General features: G+C 35.2%; 2 protein-coding genes across 4 annotated transcripts in view; one reads left to right on the plus strand and one right to left on the minus strand.

Annotated features, from left to right (window-relative positions):
* The window catches only part of LOC306846144 (tyrosine-protein kinase JAK1-like), an 830,156-nt gene that overhangs the window by 83,960 nt on the left and 721,482 nt on the right, over positions 1–24,714 (minus strand). The window lies entirely within an intron of this gene.
* LOC306846450 (3',5'-cyclic-AMP phosphodiesterase 4B-like) lies at positions 11,152–24,359 on the plus strand. Of its 3 annotated transcripts, none has more exons than XM_079379853.1 (10): positions 11,152–11,477; positions 16,684–16,777; positions 19,488–19,672; positions 19,772–19,870; positions 19,960–20,124; positions 20,564–20,663; positions 20,817–20,971; positions 21,919–22,041; positions 22,139–22,321; positions 22,976–24,359. In XM_079379853.1, the coding sequence occupies exons 1-10, from the start codon at positions 11,259–11,261 to the stop codon at positions 23,255–23,257; spliced, it is 1,605 nt and encodes a 534-aa protein (XP_079235979.1). In that variant the 5' UTR covers positions 11,152–11,258; the 3' UTR covers positions 23,258–24,359. The 3 variants fall into 3 exon arrangements, with proteins under 3 accessions (XP_079235979.1, XP_079235980.1, XP_079235981.1); XM_079379854.1 differs by lacking the exon at positions 11,152–11,477 and adding an exon at positions 14,250–14,499; XM_079379855.1 differs by lacking the exon at positions 11,152–11,477 and adding an exon at positions 16,392–16,521.

Genomic DNA, 24,714 nt, shown 5'->3' on the forward strand with positions numbered 1-24,714 from the left:
GTTTGAACCAAATGTTTATTTTTTCCTAGTGCCAATATTCTTCAAATCCAAAAATTATGATATTTAAGATAACTGACATTTTTTTAACTGTTAGCAGGACTCCAGTCCTTTGTCCGGACTGCAGATAAGCACGTCCGTCATATTTGGCAACCGGCCTGAATGCAGTTGACCCCGATGACACAGTGTTGATTCATGGAGCCGTTTGGCATTCTAGTCCTCCTGCCCACGTGCGAAGCCCAGACAAACAAAAACACGAGTGGGACAGCGAGAGCCAACGAGCCGTGCCAGAGAGCAAACGTGTGTGATCCAGTCAGCTAAACTCCTGCAATCCATCAGCTCAACCTCCACGCTCCCTTTGTTTGTGTGTGGGAAGGTATCCCAGACTGCTTTATTATTTTTGGATATGTAATTTGGATCAAAACAACACTGACAAAAACATGATAGCTGTAAAGATCCACATTATGGTTCAATGATGTGACAATGACAAAATTACTCCAAAATGTGATTCAGACATAAAGCACAATGACTTAAACACCTCTTCTGTTCACAGATTTTAATTTCTCTATTGGGCATACAGTCATAAAGGGTAATGCAACTGTCCTGATAATACAAGGAGGGGAAAAAAACTAATTAAAATAGGTAACACTTTATTTGAAGGAGCAATTTTGCTTATTAGCATGCATATTACTAGCATATTGGCTGTTTATTAGTACTTATAAAGCACATATTAATTCCTTATTCTGCATAAGCATATTTTAGATCCCTTAATCCATCCCATACCTAAACTTAACAACTACCTTGTTAACAATTAATAAGCAGCAAATTACGAGTTTACTGAGAGAAAACTCTTAGTTAATAGAGAATATGTATTTTGAAGTGTTACCTTAAAATAATTCCATTCTTGAACAAAAAAAAAGAAAAGTTAGACATTTTTTAAACTGCTTCACTGCTTATTAATATTTGAGAAACCATTGTCCACCAACTCAAAGTAGTGCAATCAACATTCTGGAAATTACAGAAAACAAACTAAATTAAAACTATTATTGCATTAAATAAAAAAAAACTGTAATAAAATATAGATATTAGTTGAAAAACATAAAATTTTAAATTGCATTGACAGCTAACTGAAATACGTTTAAGCTAAAGTACTAAAATTCATAATAATATAAAAATAGTCAACTATTTAAAAAAAATAAACTAATAAAAATGTCAGAAGTGCATAATAAATTGCTAAAACTAAAATGAATATTTTATAAAAATAAAAGCTAATTCAAAATAATAATAAAATACATAATACTGAAATACCGCTGCTCAATAAATCTTTTTAAACATCAGATAATTTGACCTATTTATGATAAGACAAGGTTCGATCAGGCTGTGAATTTAATATTAGTATTTTTCATGACATTCATGATTTTTTTGAATAATAATTCAAGGGAAACTACTTGTGTTGAAACTAAATTAAACTAACTTCAATTTTTGTTAATAATTAACAAAATAATCAATTGTTGTGAATTGTGAATGCTCTGTTATTTGAACAACAATTTAACAAAATCTGGACAAACATTATTTGTCCTACACATTTAGTATATGCTGTTGGTTATGAATGATGTCTCAAGTTGTGCGGCTTGTTGAGGAGAGAGGTGTACGATTACTCGCTTTTTGTGCAATCTGCCATTTTTGCATGAAAGATGTTAATATGAATGAAAAATCCCATAGACTTACACTGAAAGAAATACCTGGGTCATAGACTTTTGACTCAAACTAGTAAGCACCCACCCAGATCTGCACATGCGTGGAACACCAAGCCGAGAGTTTTGCATGTTCAAGCACCATTCACATTTTCTTTACAATTGTTGAGTTTTCCATACGAACAGCCTTTCGTTATTTGAATTCATAAAATGATTCAGGACACGTGGTCTGCAGTCCCAATCTGCTTCGTTGTCAGTGCTTTGATAAGGCATTTTACCGGCATCAGCCTGTCCACTCCGTTCTGAAGTGACACAGAATTGGCCGTGACTATCAAATGCGTCTGAATCACACAGCTGTCTGTCGTAAGCTTGCAGCTTTATGAGTCACATTCAGCAGACCGGTCGAAACGAGAAGCTGTTTGCCTCTTTATGAGCAAAATCAGGAAAACCTGGCCTATATATCAGCGGTGTGGCCCGGGACACGAGCAGACAGAGAGGGGCAGTGTGTGCCGGCGAGGGGAGGAGGGGCCGCTCTCACAGAGGTGGTTTTGTGGGACAGAGAGGATGCTGGGTAAATTTACACTACGGTCTTTTGTGAAGAGAGTCATACGGTAGGCCGATCAAACAGAAAGCCAGGCGCTCTGTAGACCTTAGCGAGGAAGGTTTGACTTCTTAAAGGTCAACGGTAAAGAGTCTCACCGTTCACGCACTGCTGATGTACGTCACAGGGTTGGGCGAAAGGGAAATTGTGAAACACCTCATGACATTTACTTTGAGTCTAATAATTGTATCAGATGTGCGCGTTCAGTATGAGAGTACTGAAAATGTGCAGTGTCAGAGGGTGCGTGTCGAAATCTGGGAAATCAGTGTTCATGTGAAGCCTTTAATGTACTCAGAGTTTGATTTTTGTTTGCTGTCTTTGAATTTTTTCATAACTGTAAGAAAGATAATGCAAAGGTTGATTGATATAAATGACGGTTATGCAAGCAACACCACTGCTATGTTGACTTTGAACAGTTTTTTTTTTTTTAAGTGTAGGCTGGATGCGTTGTCAGTTCAGGACAGATTGTCATGGTGGGTTTTGCGTGTTGTTAAAGGTGAGATGCATCCTGTTTTTATAGGAAACCACGATGTGGTCAAGATTTTATCTGCTACTGTAATAGTATTTGAACTGTTGAGCTTTACTACCCTTTACCCTGGTATCGCACTAACAACAGAAAACACACAATCTGCATCAAGAGGAAAAATCTCAATCAGATTCAAAGAAGATTCAAAGTAGTTTTTTACTGCAAAACTAGGGTGTTTTTGGTGGTTGTTAGGGCGTAACTATACTTTGTTCAAATCATAAACATAAAGTATGAGTAATAGTAATAGCAGTCATTATGTTTGACACTACACTGAAAAAAAAATGATGTAGGATTTACTTTGTAATCGTTTTCACTCACACTTCTCACATACCCCAACAACGCTTGTTTTATTTACAAAAAAATCATTTTTACACACAAAATCTTTGAAGAATAACCATGTTATTTATATGATAATCATAATAATAATAATAATAATAAAATTTTTGCTTAAGCATAAATTAAACGCCTGTAAACAGGGACAAAAACCTTTTGCCACACCTGCCATACAGTAAATATTTTTACCGTATGTGGAATATTATTTTAGTAAAAACAGGCAGAACAAATTGGGGAAATACATGAAGCCTAATATTTATTTAGTTATTCATTCAAATGATAAATAATACTATTGACTTCATAATCATATTAATTTTAATTTATATAAATTCTATTATTATTATTATTAAATAATTAAATTAATTATAATACTATATTTCTGTATATTTTAATACTATAATAATATATTAGTCAATATTGATATAACAATATTTAAATCTGGGGTCAGTAAGAGTTTTGTGCTCACCAAGGCTGCATTTATTTAATCAAAAATACCATCAAAAACAGTATATCTGCTAAAAAAAAATAAAAAAAATAATAATGTTTGAAATTATGTCAATTGTATATTTTCTGTGACAGTTAAGCTGATTTTTTATATGATAGTGTGTATATAATTAAAATAAAATTGTACTGGTATAACTGAAGGTTATGCAAGCATTGTAATATTGTTCAAATTTGAACCCTTTTTTTGTGAAGTGTAGGGTGGATGAGTTGTCAGTTCAGGACAGATAGTAACAATGATTTTTTTTTTTTTTATGTTAAAGGTGAGATGCATCCTGTTTTGATAGTTTGTGAAAATTGTATCTGCTACTATGCCTGTAGTACAGGTGCATCTCAATAAATTAGAATGTTGTGGAAAAGTTCATTTATTTCAGTAATTCAACTCAAATTGTGAAACTCGTGTATTAAATAAATTCAATGCACACAGACTGAAGTAGTTTAAGTCTTTGGTTCTTTTAATTGTGATGATTTAGGTTCACATTTAACAAAAACCCACCGATTCACTCTCAACAAATTAGAATACTTCATAAGACCAATAAAAAATATATATTTTTAGTGAATTGTTGGCCTTCTGGAAAGTATGTTAATTTACTGTAAATGTACTCAATACTTGGTAGGGGCTCCTTTTGCTTTAATCACTGCCTCAATTCGGCGTGGCATGGAGTTGAGGTGGTATGGAAGCCCAGGTTGCTTTGATAGCGGCCTTCATCTGCATTGTTGGGTCTGGTGTTCTCATAGATTCTCTATGGGGTTCAGGTCAGGCGAGTTTGCTGGCCAATCAAGCACAGTAACACCATGGTCATTGAACCAGCGTTTGGTACCTTTGGCAGTGTGGGCAGGTGCCAAGTCCTGCTGGAAAATGAAATCAGCATCTCCATAAAGCTTGTCAGCAGAAGGAAGCATGAAGTGCTCTAAAATCTCCTGGTAGATGGCTGTGTTGACTGTGGACTTCAGAAAACACAGTGGACCAACACCAGCAGATGACAAGTCAGCCCAAATCATCACTGACTGTGGAAACTTCACACTGGACTTCAAGCAACATGGATTCTGTGCCTCTCCACTCTTCCTCCAGACTCTGGGACCTTGATTTCCAAATGAAAAGCAAAATTTACTTTCATCTGAAAAGAGGACTTTGGACCACTGAGCAACAGTCCAGTTCTTTTTCTCCACAGCCCAGGTAAGACGCTTCTGACGTTGTCTCTGGTTCAGAAGTGGCTTGGTAGCCCTTTTCCTGAAGATGTCTGAGCGTGGTGACTCTTGATGCACTGACTCCAGCTTCAGTCTACTCCTTGTGAAGCTCTCTCAAATGTTTGAATCAGCTTTGCTTGACCGTATTCTCAAGCTTGCGGTCATCCCTGTTGCTTGTGCACCTTTTCCTACCCAAATTCTTCCTTCCAGTCAACTTTGCATTTAATATGCTTTGATACAGCACTCTGTAAACAGCCACACCTTTCAGTAATGACCCTCTGTGACTTGCCCTCTTTGTGGAGGGCGTCAATGATTGTCTTCTGGATCATTGCCGAGTCAGCAGTCTTCTTCATTATTGTGGTTTCAAAGAACAAGAGATACCTGGAATTTATACTGTAGGGATGGTCATTAATTGAAACTCAAATGTAAATATTCTAATATTTTGAGATACTGATTTTTGACTTTCATGAGCTGTAAACTCTAATCATCAAAATTAAAACAAAAAAACGTTTGAAATGTTTTTCTTTATATGCAATGAATCTAAAATATATGAAAGTTTCACTTTTTGAAATAAGTTACAAGAAAAAATTAACTTTTTCACGACATTCTAATTTAATGAGATGCACCTGTATTTGAACTATTGAACTTTACTACCCTTTACCCTGCATCACATGAACAATAGAAACACAATATGCATCAAGAGGACAAATCACAATTAGATTGAAAGAAGATTCAAAGTAGGGTTTTCTTTACTCCAAAACTAGTGTGTTTTAGTGGTTGTTATGGGGAATAACTATACTTTTATTTTGGAACTATATTATTATTATTATAGAAATAATTTAATTATACTAAATACTATATATTAGTACTATTATTATTAATATTCAAATATGGGGAAAGTTTTTTTTTGTGTGTTTACCAAGGCTGCATTTATTTGATTAAAAATAGTCAAAAACAGTAATACTGTTAAAAACAGTAATAATGATTGAAATTGTAACTTTTATCTTTTCTGTGACACTTAAGCTGATTTTTTATATAATAGTCTGTATATAATTTTTTTTTTTCACACACTCTTAAAAATAAAGGTGCTTCACGATGCCATAGTAGAAGAACCTTTTTGTCTAAATGGTTCCATAAAGAACCTTTAACATCTGAAGAACCTTTCTGTTTCACAAAAGGTTCTTTGTGGCGAAAGAAAGTTCTTCAGGTTATAAAAAGGTAAGGAAGAGATGGTTCTTTAAAGAACCTTTGACTGAATGGTTCTTTGTGGAACCAAAAATGGTTCTTCTATGGCATCACTTGAAGAACCTTTTGAAGCACCTTTATTTTTAAGAGTGCAGATGTCAGAATTTCTTTCAATCCTCTGATTGTACCAGAATGACCCTTCCTGTAATTTTAGGTATCACTAGTTGTCAGTGGCACATGCTTGGCTTCATTTAGGACCCTGGTGAAAGTTGCCCACTCGTTGTTCTCTCTCAAGCTCCCGTGGCGATGACATATTGATGCTGTTATTCGTGTGTATTCATGCCAGGCCTCAGATCTACACACGCCACTTAAATGAACTCCATATGTGAAACATATTGAGCGCAGGAGGCTCCTCTCAAATGACCTTATTCATCGGGAGTAATGCACTGTATATCCCTCACAGACGTCAGCAGGGTTAATGCAAACCCTTCGCTCGCTTTTACAGCGCTTACGCACATGGCATCCGGAGCTCGTTGTTGGATGTGGTCACTTTATTTGTAGATGCTCACTGGAACTTAGTGATTAACTCATCAGTTAAACTCTAGGGATTGGATTTATTGAAGTGCTAGCATTCATGCTAATCGATGCATGTGGTATTTCTGCCACATGACCAATCATAGGAGCATGATGAATACCACAGTAATTAATTGGCTGTCTTAGTCAATCCACAGCAGAAAACCGCACTTGCTTAATGTTTTGTTTAAAGCAGGCCTTTTTTCTTGATAAATGTTTGGATTGTTTAGTCTGCTCCTCGTCATGGTTGTTTTATTGCCTTTAAATGACAATGGTTTGCCTTAAGATATTATTGTGATTTAAAAAGGTAAAATGTTCATATGTTGGGGATAATGTGAGGCCAGAACAATACTCAAGTTTATGAACACAGGCACTTGTAGTAATCTCGATTCACAACGCTGCGTTCCTGACTGTGTCAAGTGCAGTTCATAATTGCATAAATGCATTGTCAGCATTACCAGAGTTTTTTTTTTAAAAACAAACACAAAACACATTACAAAGGAAGTACACAGGGTCAAGAAGTAGGCATTACATTTCCCGTTTCTGTACTGTGTAGCAATAGGATATAAACATTATACAAGTTGTAATGAGACTAGTGTGATAGTATGCTCATCAAAGCTGCATTTTTTTGCATGTTTTATATTTTAATAATTTGGTGATAATTAAAAAATTTGGTGTAGAATTTACTTTAATTTTCACTCAGAATTTGCTAGTTATTTTCACAAATAATTGTAAAGAAACAAGTAACACATTGAATTATATTTTGAATTAACATTATACATTGAATTACCATTACTGTATATGTTTTAGTAAAAAGACCTAAGTAATACTTTCTTATAAAACATATTCCAATAATCTTTTCTTTTTTTAACTTTAAAAAATCATGAATTATTAATTTCTTAAAAAAAAAAAAAAAACGGAAACGGTAAAAAATTTACCGTTTCCAAATTTTGAAACGGTATTGCATCACAATACGTAAAACTGGCAGCTTTTGAAATGTCAAATCAACTGTGGACCCCACTGAAGTTTAATTAATCTTTTAACTATTGACATTGGAAGTTTTTTAAGTATGTTAAGCAAATTCACGCTATACGCTGATCATGCACAGTGCTGGGTACTAACTAACAGAGGTGGAAAGAGTACTAAAATATTCTACTTCTAAGGGTTAGTTCACCCAAAGATGAAAATTAGCCTGTGTTTTACTCACCCTCGAGGGATCCTAGGTGTATGTGGCTTTCTTCTTTCAGACGAATCCAGTTGGAGTTATATTAAAAACTGTCCAGGCTATTCCAAGCGTTATCATTGCAGTGGGCGGGTGTTTCTGTTCAACAGGCCAAAACACGTCAAATAAAGTGCACGCACGGCTCCAGGGGGTGAATAAAGGCCTCCTGTAGCGAATCCATGCGTTTTTGTAAGAAAAATATACATATCCAAAATATAATAAACACTTTTCTCTCACTTCCGGTATCTGTCATATGTGCAAGCCATTTCTGGCGGATGACGTAGGCAGGGTGTAGTTTGTGGGGGGATAGGGGGAGGTAACCCCCCCAATAACCAAAACTAGCAAGTACAACCCCCCCAATATTTATACCACGGTTAATGGAAACCTAGAATCAGGCTATTTATTGATTATTTGAACCGCGCCTTCGGTGCTTTTATAAGCGCTAACCTCACATACGAACCGAACAGAGCACTTATCAGCACAACATGACTGAAGCGCAGTTCTTTTAATTGTGCTCAAGCGGTGCACGAATCACCCTATACTCTGTGCACGTTCACCAGAGCCCTCGAGAAGTGAGAGAAGATTTGCGCGAGCCATTCCTATTGCGAAGCTGATGGTAAAAAATGCGCTCTATTTGGATTCTATTGAGAAACTGCCACTTTTAAATGATATAGAAAAAGTCGAACATTATCTAAAAAAAAAGGCACAAACTAAAAAGAGGAGAAAACGTAATCTTGCACCAGCACTAATATAATGTTAAAATATTTTTAAACTACTCATGACCACCTTTAATATAATTTATCACGTTTTACTGTAGGCTTATTTATTGTGGCAAATTTTGTCTAACTTGTAGAATTTCTAATAGATAATCTGTTAAGGAAATAGATTTTTCCCTATAGATTTATATTACAAATGTGGCATGTTGTAGCTATTGTTTCTAAAGGCTGTTGTTTCTCATAAAAAATGCAATATAGATTAATAAAAAAAAGTCAAAGTATTGGCCTGGTAATGATTAATAGGCTAGCCTTATTATAACAAATGCTACAGTTAAGAACTATGGTACTTTTTCATAAGAGCAAGTACAAGTCAGAATCGAGAGGCAATGGATTCTAATGATGAGTGATGGAGAAACCTTCAGATATTCCAATGATGGCACAGATTACATCATTAAGAGCCTGATGAACTGTCAAGAAGTAAGAAATAAATATCAATGTAAGGAAATGTTAAGTTAGATTGACTTCCCATGGCGTGTTGAATTAGAACATTATGTCAAACTATAGCCTAAGTGTCTAAATAATATCAAATACATTATATCCTATGTTAACTAGCCTATTACTTTATTGCAGTTATAGAGTTTGAACTGGAATCCAGATGAAATTGTCAGTGCAACATGTCCCAAGGACAATAAATGTTCATGTAATCAACATATCATTCTTCATGCAAAGTTTTGCCATCTTTGTGAAATCTATAGCTGCAGCCTGAGGGGAGACTCCAGCCTGAGCGACACTCAGAAATCTGCTCCACAATTTAGCGGCGTCTCAACCTCAGGGGATGTGGTTTACTTTGCTTGGCTCCTGTTGAGCTTTGACTGGACGCTGGCCAGCAAGGGGAGTAAAATTTGCCTCTCGGGTTGCTCCTGTAAACACAGCCCTGGCTTTGATTTCATAGCTCCTTCTCGTTAGCCCCATCAGGGATCAAATGGAGGTGGTGGGGGGGGTTCTGTGAGTCGTGATCTCTCAATAAATATAAATGCTGATACCACCTTGGAAAAGCCTCGTGTCTACTAAAAGATCAAAGTTAATGCTCAGCGCGAGGGTGGTGGAGTCATTCAAAACGACGGATGCATTGCAGAGCCTTTCTGCAGGATTTGTAACGAGTGTGATTCATTCCTCTCAGCTTTAGGCCTTTTCCATGTTGTCTTGTCAACTCTTTGTCCAGCAACCTGTCTTTATTGTCACTAGTACGCTATAGTTTCAACCTGTTAAATTAGGCAAAGAAACGCCCCAAGTCACGCCCACAACACTTATTAGAAATATATATTAGCACATTAAAAGATATATCTTATACTGTAAGAATACATACTATTGTCCTGTAAAAATTAAAAGCAGCACTTAATAATCATGATAACAATATAATATAATATATTATAATAAAGTACTATAATATACTATAGTAAAGTATATAGTATATAGAATTGTTATTGTTATTAAAGTACCTGCCAAAAGTTTGGAAACATTCAAATTAATGATTCTGAAATAAATATCTTCTGCTCATCAAGGCTGAATTTATTTGATTAAAATAAAGTTGAAAAAACAAGAACAAAAAAACAGCAATATTGTGAAATATAAGTTTGAAAATTACGAAAAAAGTTTTCAATTTGAATATATTATAAAATGTAATGTTATTGCTGTGATGCAAAGCAGAATTTTCTTCATCATTACTCCAGTTTTCAGTCACACGATCTTATAGAAATCCTTACAATTTATTTGACTCTCAAGAAACTTGAGAGTCCAATTATTCTCATTATTGTCAAATTGTTCTCATTATTATCAATGTTACAACAATTTTGCTGCGTCATATTTTGTGTGGAAATTGTGAAAGTTTTTTTTTTTAGAAATATAAAGTTTTAACAGCATTTATCAAATATATTAATTAAATTTGTTAATGCATTTATTAAACAGAAATCATTTTAAATGTCTTCACTCACTTTATCACTTTCATGCATGAGTAAAATTATAAATCTTTCTCTTTTTTAAATCCTATACAAATGTCGTATCAATGTTTCCACAAAAATATTAACCAGCAAAACTGTTGTAACATTGATAATAATGAGAAATGTTTCTTGAGCAGCAAATCAGCAAATTAGAATGATTTCTGAAGGATCATGAGACACTGAAACTTCTCTTTGTAAACAAAAGATTTATAAACGTTTCTAATGACGAATGTTGCGTTCCTAAATGCAAATATACACATATTATGATACTGAATTAACAACAATTTTACAAATGCATTGCAGTCCTAAAAATACGCTTAATTTTCTTGTTGTTTTGGGTGTAAATATGACCTTAATGTGTGTTTTGATGAGATTCATCCATCAAGATAATTTACTAACAAGATAACTGAGCATTAATCATTCTCTCCCCAATTTGGTTTCAATTAACTACATTTTCAGTCAACAGAAGAGGAGAGAAATAGGGAATGAGTTTTCGAGTCCCTCCCACTAAGCTCCCCTGGGTCTGAGGCTCATTGACACATCAGCACAGAGAGAGAGAGAGAGAGAGAGAGAGAGAGAGAGAGAGACTGGCAGACAGACTGCACAGTAGGTGAGTTTGGAGACCGAGCCGGTGACACAATGGAAAGGACTATGAAGCAAACAGTGAGCTATTAATCCAGCTCCTATCAGTGCAGAATGACTACATCAGCAGCTCTCAGCCCACCATGAAAGATCACTGCTCCTCTATCTGCACCGCTCCCGCCGGACCACCTTTTCTGGCCATGCAGCAGAGGCTGGATCCTGAATACATATCCGTGTGTCTCTTACCAGATGAATCCTACCAGAAGCTGGCCGTGGAGACCATGGAGGAGCTAGACTGGTGCCTGGACCAGCTGGAGACCATCCAGACGTACCGCTCCGTCAGTGACATGGCCTCCAACAAGGTGAGACGGCAGCTCGTCTACTCCCACTTTACCTCAGCATTGCCGGAAACAGCGGGGCATCTTTATGCATGTTTTCAGAGAAATTCGCATTTCAATACTCTTAGAAATAAAAGTTCTTTATTGGCACTGATGGTTCCATTTAGAACCTTTACCATCCATGGAATCTCTCCATTGAGCTACTTTATAGTGGAAAAAAGGTTCTTTAGATGTTCTTCACACTAAGAAAAATGGCTTGAATGGTTAGAAACTGTTCATCGAAAGTTGTTTTTCTACGGCATTTCTGCAAAACCTGTCTTTTGGAATTTTTATTTTTATAAATGTTCTGCAAAGTTTGTTTGTTTGAGATTTTTCAGTTTGTGTTAGAAGAGTATTACACATTCACGTGTTATTTCAAAGCCTAGTAAGTCAAAGTTTTGTTGGAATATCAATGAGATGCAACACGGAAGATTTTACACTCTATTGTGGCATTTTGCAAACACTGCTTATGGCAATAGTCCATACAAAAATGATCATTCTGTCATCATTCACTCTCACCCTCATGCCATTGCAAACCTCTGTGCACACAAAAGATATTTTGAGGACCTGTTTTGGACCCCATTGACTTCCATTGTGTTTTTTATTCATACAATGCAAGTCTATGGAAACCAGAACTGTTTAATTAACAACATTCTTCAAAATATCATCTTTTGTGTCCAGCAGAAGTAAGAAATTCATACAGGTTTGTAATGACATGAGTAATTTTTCTTAAACTAAACTTTTGCTTTAAGTATATTTTTATGATGGTTTAATTGTTACGATTAGTGCTTGTCTTAGACAATGTCTGAACATTTTGACAATGCCTGCTCTGCTGGTAATGGTTAGTCACAGCTCTCAAATGCAGTTTTGAATCCTGGAGTGTTGATGCATGAATACAGTGTGTGGTTGGTCATGTAGAACGGTGTCTGAGGTTTATACTGCGAAACTCAGTAATGATGAGCTGTTGATGTGAGATCTACAGATATTGCCACATTTATATGTCAACAGGAAAGCATGCAATGACAACTTGACTGATTGCCTGATTATTACCCAAAGAATTACAGAAGAAACATTAATATCATATCTTAGTTCCAGTTTGTTGTCTTGGTGAAAGGCAGTTGGCCCAAGCAATAATTTTCTCTTTTTTTAGCATATTTTATTTCTCACAAGAATTCAACTCTGTATGTGTGGGTGGTTATGGATTCAGTGGATTTACTGGAATCAGTGTTGAAAGGAAAGACTCATTACTTAGAGTGAAAAACTAAATGATTAAACCCTTTTTTCACGCAGGCATTATCTGAGTACCTACGCTGGCCTCTTTGTCAGCTTTGACCTCATTGCTTTGTTTACCCTGAGACCTAATCAGATGTAGATAGAGAGCATGAAGAGACACGTTACCTCACTGACATTCAAGCATTACACTGTATTTTATCATATAATACAGTTATTAATTATACTTCACGTTGTAGAATTATAGCTGTAGCATAATGATATTTACAGAAATATATAAGTGATAGTATTTAATATGTAAAATGTTTTTTGAAGGTGTAAATAAAACAAAGAATATTAGAGTATTCTTCACAGGGGAAAAAATATGCCTTCTACTTCACAATTTCACATTTAATTCAATATTATTTGCCATTTCTTTGTAATTAATTATTTGAAATTTACTATTCTAAACTGTACACCAATTTTATTTCAGTGTATATATAATATATACAGTTATTTTTAAGTATGAGATAAAAGTAACAAAGAATCATTTTATTTTGGGGTCTGTTACTTTTTCTCATTTTTAAAAATCACTTGGCCTTGGCGGATTTAGATACAATATAAAACTGATGCCTGGTATATATTTCATAATGTACAGAATAAAATAATTTACAGAATCAAATGATATTTCATTCTATTATTTAACTTTCTGTAATATTTGCTATACATATATATATATATATATATATATATATATATATATATATATATATATATATATATATATATATATATACATACATGTTTCTTTATATTTAAAGTTACTATAAATAGGCAAAATTTAATTTATTGACTAAATTATTTCTATGTATTATTATGTTTATATATATATATATATATATATGTATATAATATTTATTTAGTGCTGTCAAACGATTAATCGCATCCAAAATAAAAGTTTTTGTTTACATAGTATATGTGTTTATACTGTGTATATTTATTATGTATATATAAATACAAACATATACATGTATATATTTATGAAAAATATGCTGTTTATGTTAAATATATTTATATATAATATAAAATATAAGAATATAAATATATAGATGTAAATACATGTCAATATTTTCAAAATATGTACTGTATGTGTGTGTATTTACATATACATAATAAATATACACAGTACACGCACATATATTATATAAACAAAAACTTTTATTTTGTAAGCGATTAATCGTGATTAATGGCACTAGTTTATATATATATATATATATATATATATTTTTTTTTTTTTTTTTTTTTTTTTTTTTATTAAAAAACATTCTAGGTGTATGGGTGATTATTAAAAAAAATATATTATTGTTGATTTATTATTTATAGTTAGATCTTTCTTTGAACCGGAAAGGTAACACATAATGAAATTCAGCTACGTTGTGCAAGTCTTCAATTCACATCATAAAATATGAAAGACAAAAGATTGAGTCTTCTTGTCATGCTTTTGAAGCTCTGTGAGTAGTACTTGAGCGAGTCCCACCCATGTGTGCCGTCAGAACATGAGTAGCACGGTACCTGTGGCTGCAGACAGAGAGAGGGAGGCGCTGTGAGTCGTGAGGGAGGAGAGGTGAATCACTCAAGACTTAGTCTAACGCATTTCCTGACACCCGTCAAAGTGAGCTCACAGGCACTGCCTTGCCACATGCTCACCAACAGTGCACCAGACACCATCGCTGCAACAATGGGACTATGCTACTCAGAGAAAAGGAGAAAGTTTGGTGTGCTAAAAAGCTGGAGAGAGGTGAGTTAGTGCAAGGGATTTTTGAACAAATTCTGGCTTTGCTTTGAGGTTTTATGCTGAAGAAACTGATTCATCTGTTTATTGGAGATTTGTTGTCCTCTTTTGTTTAAGGGACTGGCTTATGCTTTATGTCATTATAAGAAATGAGAACATGAGCTCAGAATTGTCTTTTATTTTTGGAAGTTTGAATATGTTTAGATGTGTGCAAAATTACTAAAACTTAGCTACTACTATTAAACTATTATTTTTATTATTACTTTCATTTGATTTGATTTTACAACTGCACTTTTAATTATAAGGTTAAAATTAAATAATTAATTGATGCATATTTACATTTAAAAAATATACATTTATTTACAATTTATTTAAACTGATATCCTGCACTATAAAATATATAATAATTATTTTGAGGTTGAATTGAAATAATTAATTGATACTGTTATTTTTTATTTAAAAACATATTCTGTTTAAATAATTACCTGTTCTATAAAATATGTATTATATTTTATAAGAATTAATTTAAAATACATTTGACAATATATAATTATTAAATAATAGTTTTTATTTATATAAACATTTAGACTTCAGTTCAACAGTGTATAGTTCTAGTATAATATCAGCTGAATTTATACATTTTACAGAAGTTTTTATACAATGCAAATTGCAAGACATATAGTTTAGAAGTTTAGCATTCCCTGGAGAAAAAAAATATTTGCTCCATTGAGCAAAAATAGGCTGTTGCAAAACCATGTTCATAACTTCCCAGTAGAACAACATATTGCGGAAATACAGCTGATAGGAACAGATATGTCACTTGGTATTAAATGTGCAGGATGTGCAGGACAGATTAATAATTGTAGTATTTGTGTGTGTGTGTGTGTGTGTGTGTGTGTGTGTGTGTGTGTGCGCGCATTAACCTTCTTGACCCATGTCCCCACTTTTCAAAACGCTTATAAATCATAAAGAGTGAGGTTTTTTTGGGAAAGTTGAAATGCACAGTCTCCTGTGAGGGCTAAGTTTAGGTGTAGGGTAGGTATAGGGCAATAGCACATACAGTTTGTACAGTATAAAAACCATTACGCCTATGGGATGTCCCCACTTTTCACAAAAACAAACATGAGTGTGTGTGTGCGTGTTTATGTGGTTTATGAGGACACAAATTTGTATAATGACATGGGTATGACAGAGGTGTTACAATATGAAGGTGGTTTATGAGGACACTGCCTATGTCCCCGTAATTCAAAAGTCTTAAAAAACATACTAAATGGTGTTTTTTTGAAAATCTAAAAATGCACAGTCTCCTGTGAGGGCTAAGTTTAGGTGTAGGGTTGGTGTAGGGCAATAGCACACACAGTTTGTTCAGTATAAAAACCATTACGCCTATGGAGAGTCCCAATAAACCACAAAAACCAACGTGTGTGTGCGTGTGTGCGTGTGTGTGTGTGTTGACTACATGTTACTTTAGTCTGTTTTTTTTCATGTAAACTTTAATGAAGATTTGCTCAGGTATGCAGATAGGAACTAGAACTAAAGTTGCTTCTAGTATGTATGGATAAAAAGATAATAAAAACATGCATATAAATGCAAATAAATTGAAATTGTTAGTCCAGCAAGTAAAAAAGCTGAGCATTGTGTATCAAGTTTTGTGTGTTTACATGTGTCCGTCTTTGGTGCACCAGTGGATGTGGAGTGTAAAAACAGGACAGAGAGAGAGACAGAGATAGACAGAGAGAAGGAGGAGGAGGAAAGGGAGACAGAAAATAACCGAGAGAGAAACAAGACTTAGTGCTGGAAACACACCGTACAGCAGATCTCCTGGAATTCTGTCTGGATCTCTCCTGACGGTTGTTGTTTATCCGAGCATGGCTGGGATGTGAAAGGGATGAGATGAGGAGAGACGGTGCGGAGCCGCTGGAGTCAGTGCTGGGCTTTAGTTTGAGTTCAGGGTTTAGGCGACTAACTGAAGACTCCAACATGCCTGAAGTCAACTATTTGCTCTCGGTGTCCTGGGGTTACATTAAGGTGTGTGTTTGTGAGAGAGTTATTCACTGTCCTTTAATTTGGATGTTGCGCGAGTTTCTTGCATTGCTTTGTTAAAATATAGTGTGAGGGACTGGCAATGAGAAGTTTAGAAATATTGACAGTGTATGAATTTAACAAGACTTGTTTTTTTGTGTGTTTTAGTTCAAGAGGATGTTGAATCGGGAGCTGACACATCTGTCTGAGATGAGTCGCTCTGGAAACCAGGTGTCTGAGTTCATCTCCAACACATTCTTAGGTGAGTCTGAATGTTTTTTCATTGTCTTCATAACATGATTCAAACACTTGGAAGAAAGCATTATATGGTGACTGATAGTTCCTTTGTGAACCCTTTGTTTTTTGAGTGTTTAAAAGTTTGGGAATTCAAGAAATAGATTACATACATTTTATTGCATATACGAATACAATAGAATGTTTAATATATTTAATTGAACTTTTAATGTAATCCATGTACTAAAACCCCAGTTAATATGAGCTCTCAGTATGCATAATTATTGTAAATGCCTTTTAGTTGGAGTCATCTTGTTCAAAAGTTCAGGGTCAGTAGGTTTTTTTTTTTAAGTAAATTAATTAATACTTTTATTCAGAAGGGATGCAATACATTTTGGTTTAAAAGTCAAGTAAAGAGAGTTAAGATAAAATGATTAACATTATTAAAGATTGCTACACTCTAAAAAATGCTGGGTTAAATACAACCCAGCGATTGGGTTACTGCCCAGAAGGTTGGGCTAAACATTTAACCCAACTGTTGGTTGAAAACAACCCAATTGCTGGGTTTGTCCATATTTAACCCAGCATTTTTAGAGTGTATTTAAATAAATGCTGTTTTTCTTGACGGTTTATTCGTCACAGAATCCTGAAAAAAATGTAATAACTGTTTTCAACATTGATAAATATTACAAATGTTTCTTGAGAATCAAATCAGCATATTAGAATGATTTCTGAAGGATCATGTGACACTGAAGACTAATGATGCTGAAAATTCAGCTTTTCATCAAAGGAATAAATTACATTTTATAATATATTCAAATAGAAAGCAGTTATTTTAAATTGTAATAATATTTCACGATTTTACTATTTTTACCGTATTTTTAATTAAACAAATGCATCCTTGGTGAGCATAAGAGACTTCTTTCAACAACAATATGCCAAAACCACATTACCCTAGAAACTTACATATCAGACAAGATCTATTGATTGTTTCCAAAATCCTACAGTGTTTTTACTACAGTATACAGTGTTTCAGACTAGTGAGCTAAACTGAGAAATTTGGTGAAAGCCATTCTTCAGATGGTGATAATGATTAAAGGTTGTGGACAGAGACGTTGTCAAGTTCCTCCATGAAAACACTGATATCTAGAAAGAGGGCTTTAATCATTGCTGAACGTCTGTGGTTTGCCTGCACCTCTGTTATTCAAACCAGTCTGATCTGGTCTGACGTCTACTCAGCGAGAGAGAGTGTGTGAGAAAGAAGAGGGCTGAAACTGTAGTCTGCGTCAGATGCCACGGGGTCACTGTACTCCCCTAACCCTGCCGTTCAGAGCCCTACAGCCTACACACTACTCACAGAGTCATCAGCGGGGAGATTTTCAGACAAACACTCTTAATGTGCAGTGTTAGCGAAAGCTCAACTCTCCTGACTGAGAAACAAGAGATGTTTGAAAGAGTAGAACGAATGTGTGGTTCTGAGGGACGTCACTGGAGAAAAAAAATCAAGAGATCGCTCTTTAATCTCAGGGGACTTGGATTGTTTTCTCATGCATTTGTCTCTGATGTTTCTCTTTAAAAAAACTTAAATAACATTACACACAACTGAGATGGATTGGCACCAGCATACACTTAAAAATGATTCTTTAGAAAAACAAAATACTCTTAATTTGTTACAGTCAAATTTATTCGTTTTTCTTCAATTGTATTTATTAATTATTTAATTTTGATGTAATATTTGTCCAAATTATTTGTTTTCCCAAAGACAAAAACATTCATGCAAAGATTATTTATTGCAAAGACCCTAATAAGTTGTAGATTTTCTTTAGACATTAGATAAAATTTATAACTTCCTAGTTTTTTAGTTTAGTCTATACCTTAAGTTCTGATTTAGTATTTATCAAAAATATTTATTTTTCCAAAAACAAAAACACTCATACAAAGTAAAAAAGTATATGTGTATCATAATTATGTAATATATTTTACTATAACAATGTTACTTAATGTAGGTCAATAATACGTTTTTGCTTTGATTTCACCATAACCAAAAGCTAAATGACCTAGAATATGAAAGTTAATTTTTACTTAAAATAAAACAAAAATATTTTGCTAGTCAATGTTTAATTTAGTTTATTTACTAGAAATAAAGGCAATTATGTTTGTTGCGGTGTCTTTATTAAAACATGCATCATATTTTCTGTTATGTACTACCAAAAAAATAAAATAAAAATGAATAAAACTATAATTTCTGCAGTCAATAAAGCTAGCCAGTATCAAGTACCTTTTCAAGTGAAACTCGTTTTTTTTATTTTTTTTTCTATGGGAAGCGTTATTTGCTTTTAGACAAACTGAACAAAACAGGTTTAATCTTCTTCATTTCATTTTGCTTCATTGTATATTTAGTTTTCGTATTCGCATTGCCATCAAACTGCTTAACTTACATAACTAGTAAGACTTGTTATCCAGCTTCTCCAGAAAGACCATGGCTATACAGTACCAGCATTAAACCAGCCTGGACCATCACTCTAGTCTAAGCTTTCTTTACATCAGGGAATATTTAGCTGTAGCATAAACTGTTGAACTTGGCAGAAAAGTTCTTGTAGGTGGATTTTACTAATATCGAACTTCGTTCTGCTGTCTTGAATTCACTCAGAGAGTGTGTAAAGTCATGGTATCTGTTGTGAGTTGAGTGTGTGAGTGCTGAAATTAACAATCACGGGCCGAAACCTTTCCCCCTGTAGATAAACAGAATGAACTGGAGATCCCATCGCCCACTACAAAATCGCGGGACAGAAAGAGGAGGCAGCAGCAGCTGATGACTCAGATCAGCGGGGTGAGGAAGGTCACACACGGCCCGGGTCTCTCCAGCAGCTGCAGTACGGCCCGCTTCGGCGTGAAAACAGATATGGAGGACTTGCTCTCAAAGGTATAGTCATACGTTACAAACCACCTGTTGCACAGAAATCGTGCACTTTTGTCGAGTTTGTACCATAATTGGACGTATATCCTCTCTTGCATTTTGTAGGACCTGGAGGACATCAACAAGTGGGGTCTGAACATCTTTAACGTTTCAGAGCACTCTCACCATCGGCCGCTGACTTGCATCATGTACGCCATCTTTCAGGTTAGTGCGCAAAACAAAAAACCCATCTCACAAGTCCAAAGATGTGTTCACTAAAAATGAAATGTAACTAAAGCAATTTTCTTCTGTAGGAGAGAGATTTAATGAAGACATTTCAGATCCCAGTGGATACCTTTGTGACGTACATGATGACCCTTGAAGATCACTACCACGCAGATGTGGCCTATCACAACAGTCTACACGCGGCTGACGTGGCCCAGTCCACACACATCCTGCTGTCCACACCTGCACTGGATGTAAGAAACTCCTATATGTCTTAGAAATGCAGTTATAATGTAGTAAAGCTTTAAGGCTTTATTTATTTAGCACAGAGCTTTATAAAAAAAACATATAATGAAAACAAAATTTAAAATGAAATGCAAATAAAAAAATGTTTTACTACTGCATGTAACTAAATAAGAAAATAAATGTAAAAATTCTAAATAAAATGCTTAACATGAAATAAAAAAAAAATTAAAATGCATAAAAATTAGGTCTAAAAAACGCAAAAATTAAACTTGAAAAGACAAGCTGTCTTTTATCTGCAAAATATTTTTTTAATTAATATTTTAATTGAACAGAGTCAAAACTGAAACCGTTTCAACTTGCAGAGTTGTGTTACTTTACTCAGTTCAGTGCATTGCAGAAAGTTGATCTAGGTCGTGTAACACTGTCTTTCTCTATTATTATCCACAGGCGGTCTTTACAGACCTGGAGATCCTGGCCGCTATCTTTGGAACAGCCATCCATGATGTGGACCACCCAGGAGTCTCAAACCAGTTCCTAATTAATACCAGTGAGTGTGTTTTTATCTACATATAGAAGACCATGCGTGCTTATGGATCCAAACTGCTGCGGTTATTGAAACGCAAACCATATGGAAGAACAAAGCCTCAATGTTATGGCTGTTTCATGTCTCTCATAAACATCATTCCTGTCTTTTCTGCAGACTCCGAGCTGGCGCTCATGTACAATGATGAGTCTGTTCTGGAGAACCATCACCTAGCAGTTGGTTTCAAGCTCTTGCAAGGGGAAAACTGTGATATCTTCCAAAACCTCCCCAAGAAGCAGCGGCAAACTCTCAGAAAGATGGTCATTGATATGGTAGGCATTTGTGCTCGTTGATGTTTTCATCTTTAAGCTTTTAGTGTTCACACCACTCTCACAGAAGTTGCTTTCAAACCAAGCAGCTTTTCGTTGGTCAAAACTTGAAATGGAGGGAAATCTGTGTGGGCAACTTTTTTGCCCTCACACCAAATCATGCGTATTTGAAATTTTGTCGAGTAGGTGTGTTTGTTTCAAAACTTGAAGCATTTTCTCACTTAGTTTGGTTCATTTAGGCATAGATGAGCATAGAATTTGTGCTCGGTTTCACACCAAAATAACAGTCTGAGATTGCCTGAACTCTCGAGAAGACTGTTTGTGGTGAGAAATGCTACCTAGGCGTATTGCAAATACATGGCTCTACCTACATTTCTGCAAACTCAAAAAACATTCCTATACTTACCCATCGCTGCAGTTTCCAGTTGTTATTTTCCAACAAGAAAGAGCATTTGGCAAAACTCCCCAGATATTTGAATTCTAAACCGCTGAAATGCATATGTGAAGCAACGTAATGAAAACACCACAATACATGCCTGTAACAACGTAATAAAAACATGGCCATGGTCACATATTCAGCTCGTGTTTTAGCACCACTCAGGGTTATGAAACCCCACTCAGAAGCAGGATTAACAGCGCTTTTGTGATGTTAACCCCACATTGCGGTATCAAACGTGTGTAAAACGTATGACAACTAATTGCATGCCTCATATTCACACATTTTGGACAGTCACGAAAACACTGCGTGTTGTATAATCAGTCGTTTCAGCGTTTGAGGGGTGTCAAATGGTGACAGCAAACAAATTAAGTTGCACTTTGGCCAATGAGAGGACATTTATATTCACATGTGACACATTTTGATATGTTGTCTTAAGAAAGTAACATTGTAACAATTTAAGCAAATGATCTACAGGTCTGGAAACACACTAAGTCTCAATCTCTTTCCATAGGTACTAGCAACAGACATGTCCAAGCACATGAGCTTACTGGCTGACTTGAAAACAATGGTCGAGACTAAGAAGGTGACCAGTTCAGGAGTGTTGCTACTGGACAACTATACGGACAGGATACAGGTAAGTCCTGGCCTGTGTGTCCTCAACAACATTCGTTTCTTCACAACTAGTTCCTCAAGTCAATATCCTTCAATGTCCTGTCTCACAATGTCCACAGGTCTTACGAAATATGGTTCACTGTGCCGATCTCAGCAATCCCACCAAGCCATTAGATCTGTACCGGCAATGGACAGACCGCATTATGGATGAGTTCTTCCACCAGGGTGACCGAGAGAGAGAGCGAGGCATGGAGATCAGCCCGATGTGTGACAAGCACACTGCTTCAGTGGAGAAGTCCCAGGTGGGCATCCTTCACATTCAAGTCATTCCATGTGGAAAAAGAAGTTCACTTTAGCATACTTTAGTGCACTTATTATGGAAATAATATACTTAAAAAGAGTACAAATTAGTTTCATAATTATATTTTCTTTGAAATATGGTTAAAGCGTACTGTTGAATGTACTGAAAAGCATTTATGGTAAACTAAAACACACTGTAATGTCATTTCTGTTTAAACTTGTATGTAATACAGTACATTTATATTCAAAAACTTAACATGTGCTTTAGTATGTTAGTCAGCACATCAAAATAAGTGTACTTCTCTAAAGGATGAAAAATATTAATAAAACATAATGATTTAAAATGGACTTTAAAGTAAAATCTTTAGTTTTACATTATTACAAAGTAAACTTATCTTTAAAATTGTACTTAAGCGTGCTAAGAAACATAGTCATGAACGTGTACTCTTTAAGTGGCCCTTTATTTCCTTAATATTATATTGTCTGCAGGCACAGATTTTTAAAAATGTAAAGTTGTTATAAAATACACCTAAAACTTGTAGTAAACTACAAGTGCACATTTAAATGCAATTAAGCACGCTTCTTTTTTACAAGGTATCGGTCAAGTCGAGCAGTTTCTAGAAGGAACTTATCATTTGTTTTTGTTTTTATTTTAGGTTGGTTTCATTGATTACATCGTGCATCCACTATGGGAGACCTGGGCGGACCTGGTGCATCCAGATGCGCAGGATATCTTGGACACTTTAGAGGAAAACAGGAACTGGTACCACAGCATGATACCACAGAGTCCCTCCCCTCCCTTCTTCGAAACGGGAACTGACGGTGGAGACAAGTTTCAGTTCGAGTTGGAGGTTGAGGAAGGAGCCAAGCAGGATACAGAGAACCAGTCAGACTGTGTAGAGATAGTGACGCATTCGCCTCCATCCACCGAGACGTAGCACCTCACTACAATGGCCGTCATGTTGGCCATATTTGATGAGAGAGTAAAGTGGAGGAACATTATTCTCCTGCTTCCTGAGAATCCCTGAGAGGACCACTGTGTCTTGGGACTCTGCTGTTGTTGTTTCAGAGCCCAAATGGGGGAGTGAGCGAACATCCTACACAATCTAGCTGGAATTTGCAGGAATCCATTCAAGCTGGACAGTGCCAGAAGTGGACGAACGTACCGAAAGTGCCATAAAATGGATTTTCTTAATCAGACGTTACAGTCTGATCCGAATGTTGGAATGGATTTCTGTGTCTGCTGACCCTCTTATAAGAGGGCTTTGTACTACAACGTCAAAGTGACTTTTTTGTACTTGTGTGACTTTTTTTGGTGTCACATCCAACTACTCTTTTGAAAACGCAAGAGATGTTGTCATGCTGAAAGCAAAAGCATGTAATTCCCAGTTGTGGATTGGGAATGCTGTCTTCCTAAAGTTTGGACTTCAGAATAATCTAGTGCCAGCATACTTTATTCAAGTAATACAAAACCTTTGTATTTTGTAACGAACAGTTTCTCTTTTAAAAGGCGTGCTTATTAAGCGATTCTTCTGGTACAATTAATGTGACGTTTTATGTCGTATTAAATCAAATCAGGATCCAAAGACTCCAGATTTTTAGTGGTTACTCTTAAAGAAATGTTCTGGGGTGATTATAAATTAAGCTCTTTCGACTCGATTTGTATGTTGATTGCCACAGAAAATTATTTATTTTCTTTTTTTTATTCTTCCATTGTAAGAGCCATTATAAGTACAGCAAAGAGCTACTTTTATAAGTATTGTATTAGTGATTTTTGCTTTAAAAAAAAAAACTGACGAATGAGTCCAAATGATTTTTTTCTGTATTAACTGACATTATCCCACAGATGCTGTCGATCAAGCACTATTAAACCCAGATTATTTCTTCTAACCACTTTAATATGGGAAACAAACATCCCAACACTCAACAGCGATATTAAACCGATTTATAACTAATTGTTTTTTATATACTATATATTTAAAATGACCTCTCTGTAAATGTCATTAAGATACATTTGCCAAAGCAACTAAAGAGATTTAATATAAAAAAAATGAACTCTTAAATCCCTATTAATTTCTCATGCCTTTCTCTTCTTAGAATCTAAGCTGTTAATATTCACAGAACAAAGTCAACAATAAACCTCAATTACACAATCGCTGATGTCAAACAATGCGGTTCCTCCTGATGTGCGTTCTTACTGGTCAGGAACGGGATGTGGTGAACGTGCGTCATTCTGATTGAGATCAGCCTTTCAGTCGACCTAAACAAGTATCTTTCTTTCCTAACAATATGTACACTGTTTTTGCTTACCTTTTGTGTTAATGCATTTTTTTAATCAGTGGAGGAATATTATTCACAGAAGCTTTGCCACAGACAATGTGTAACTCTCCCAAAT

Source organism: Barbus barbus (genome assembly GCF_936440315.1).
Source record: "Barbus barbus genome assembly, chromosome: 26".
In the NCBI taxonomy this organism is placed as follows: domain Eukaryota; kingdom Metazoa; phylum Chordata; class Actinopteri; order Cypriniformes; family Cyprinidae; genus Barbus; species Barbus barbus.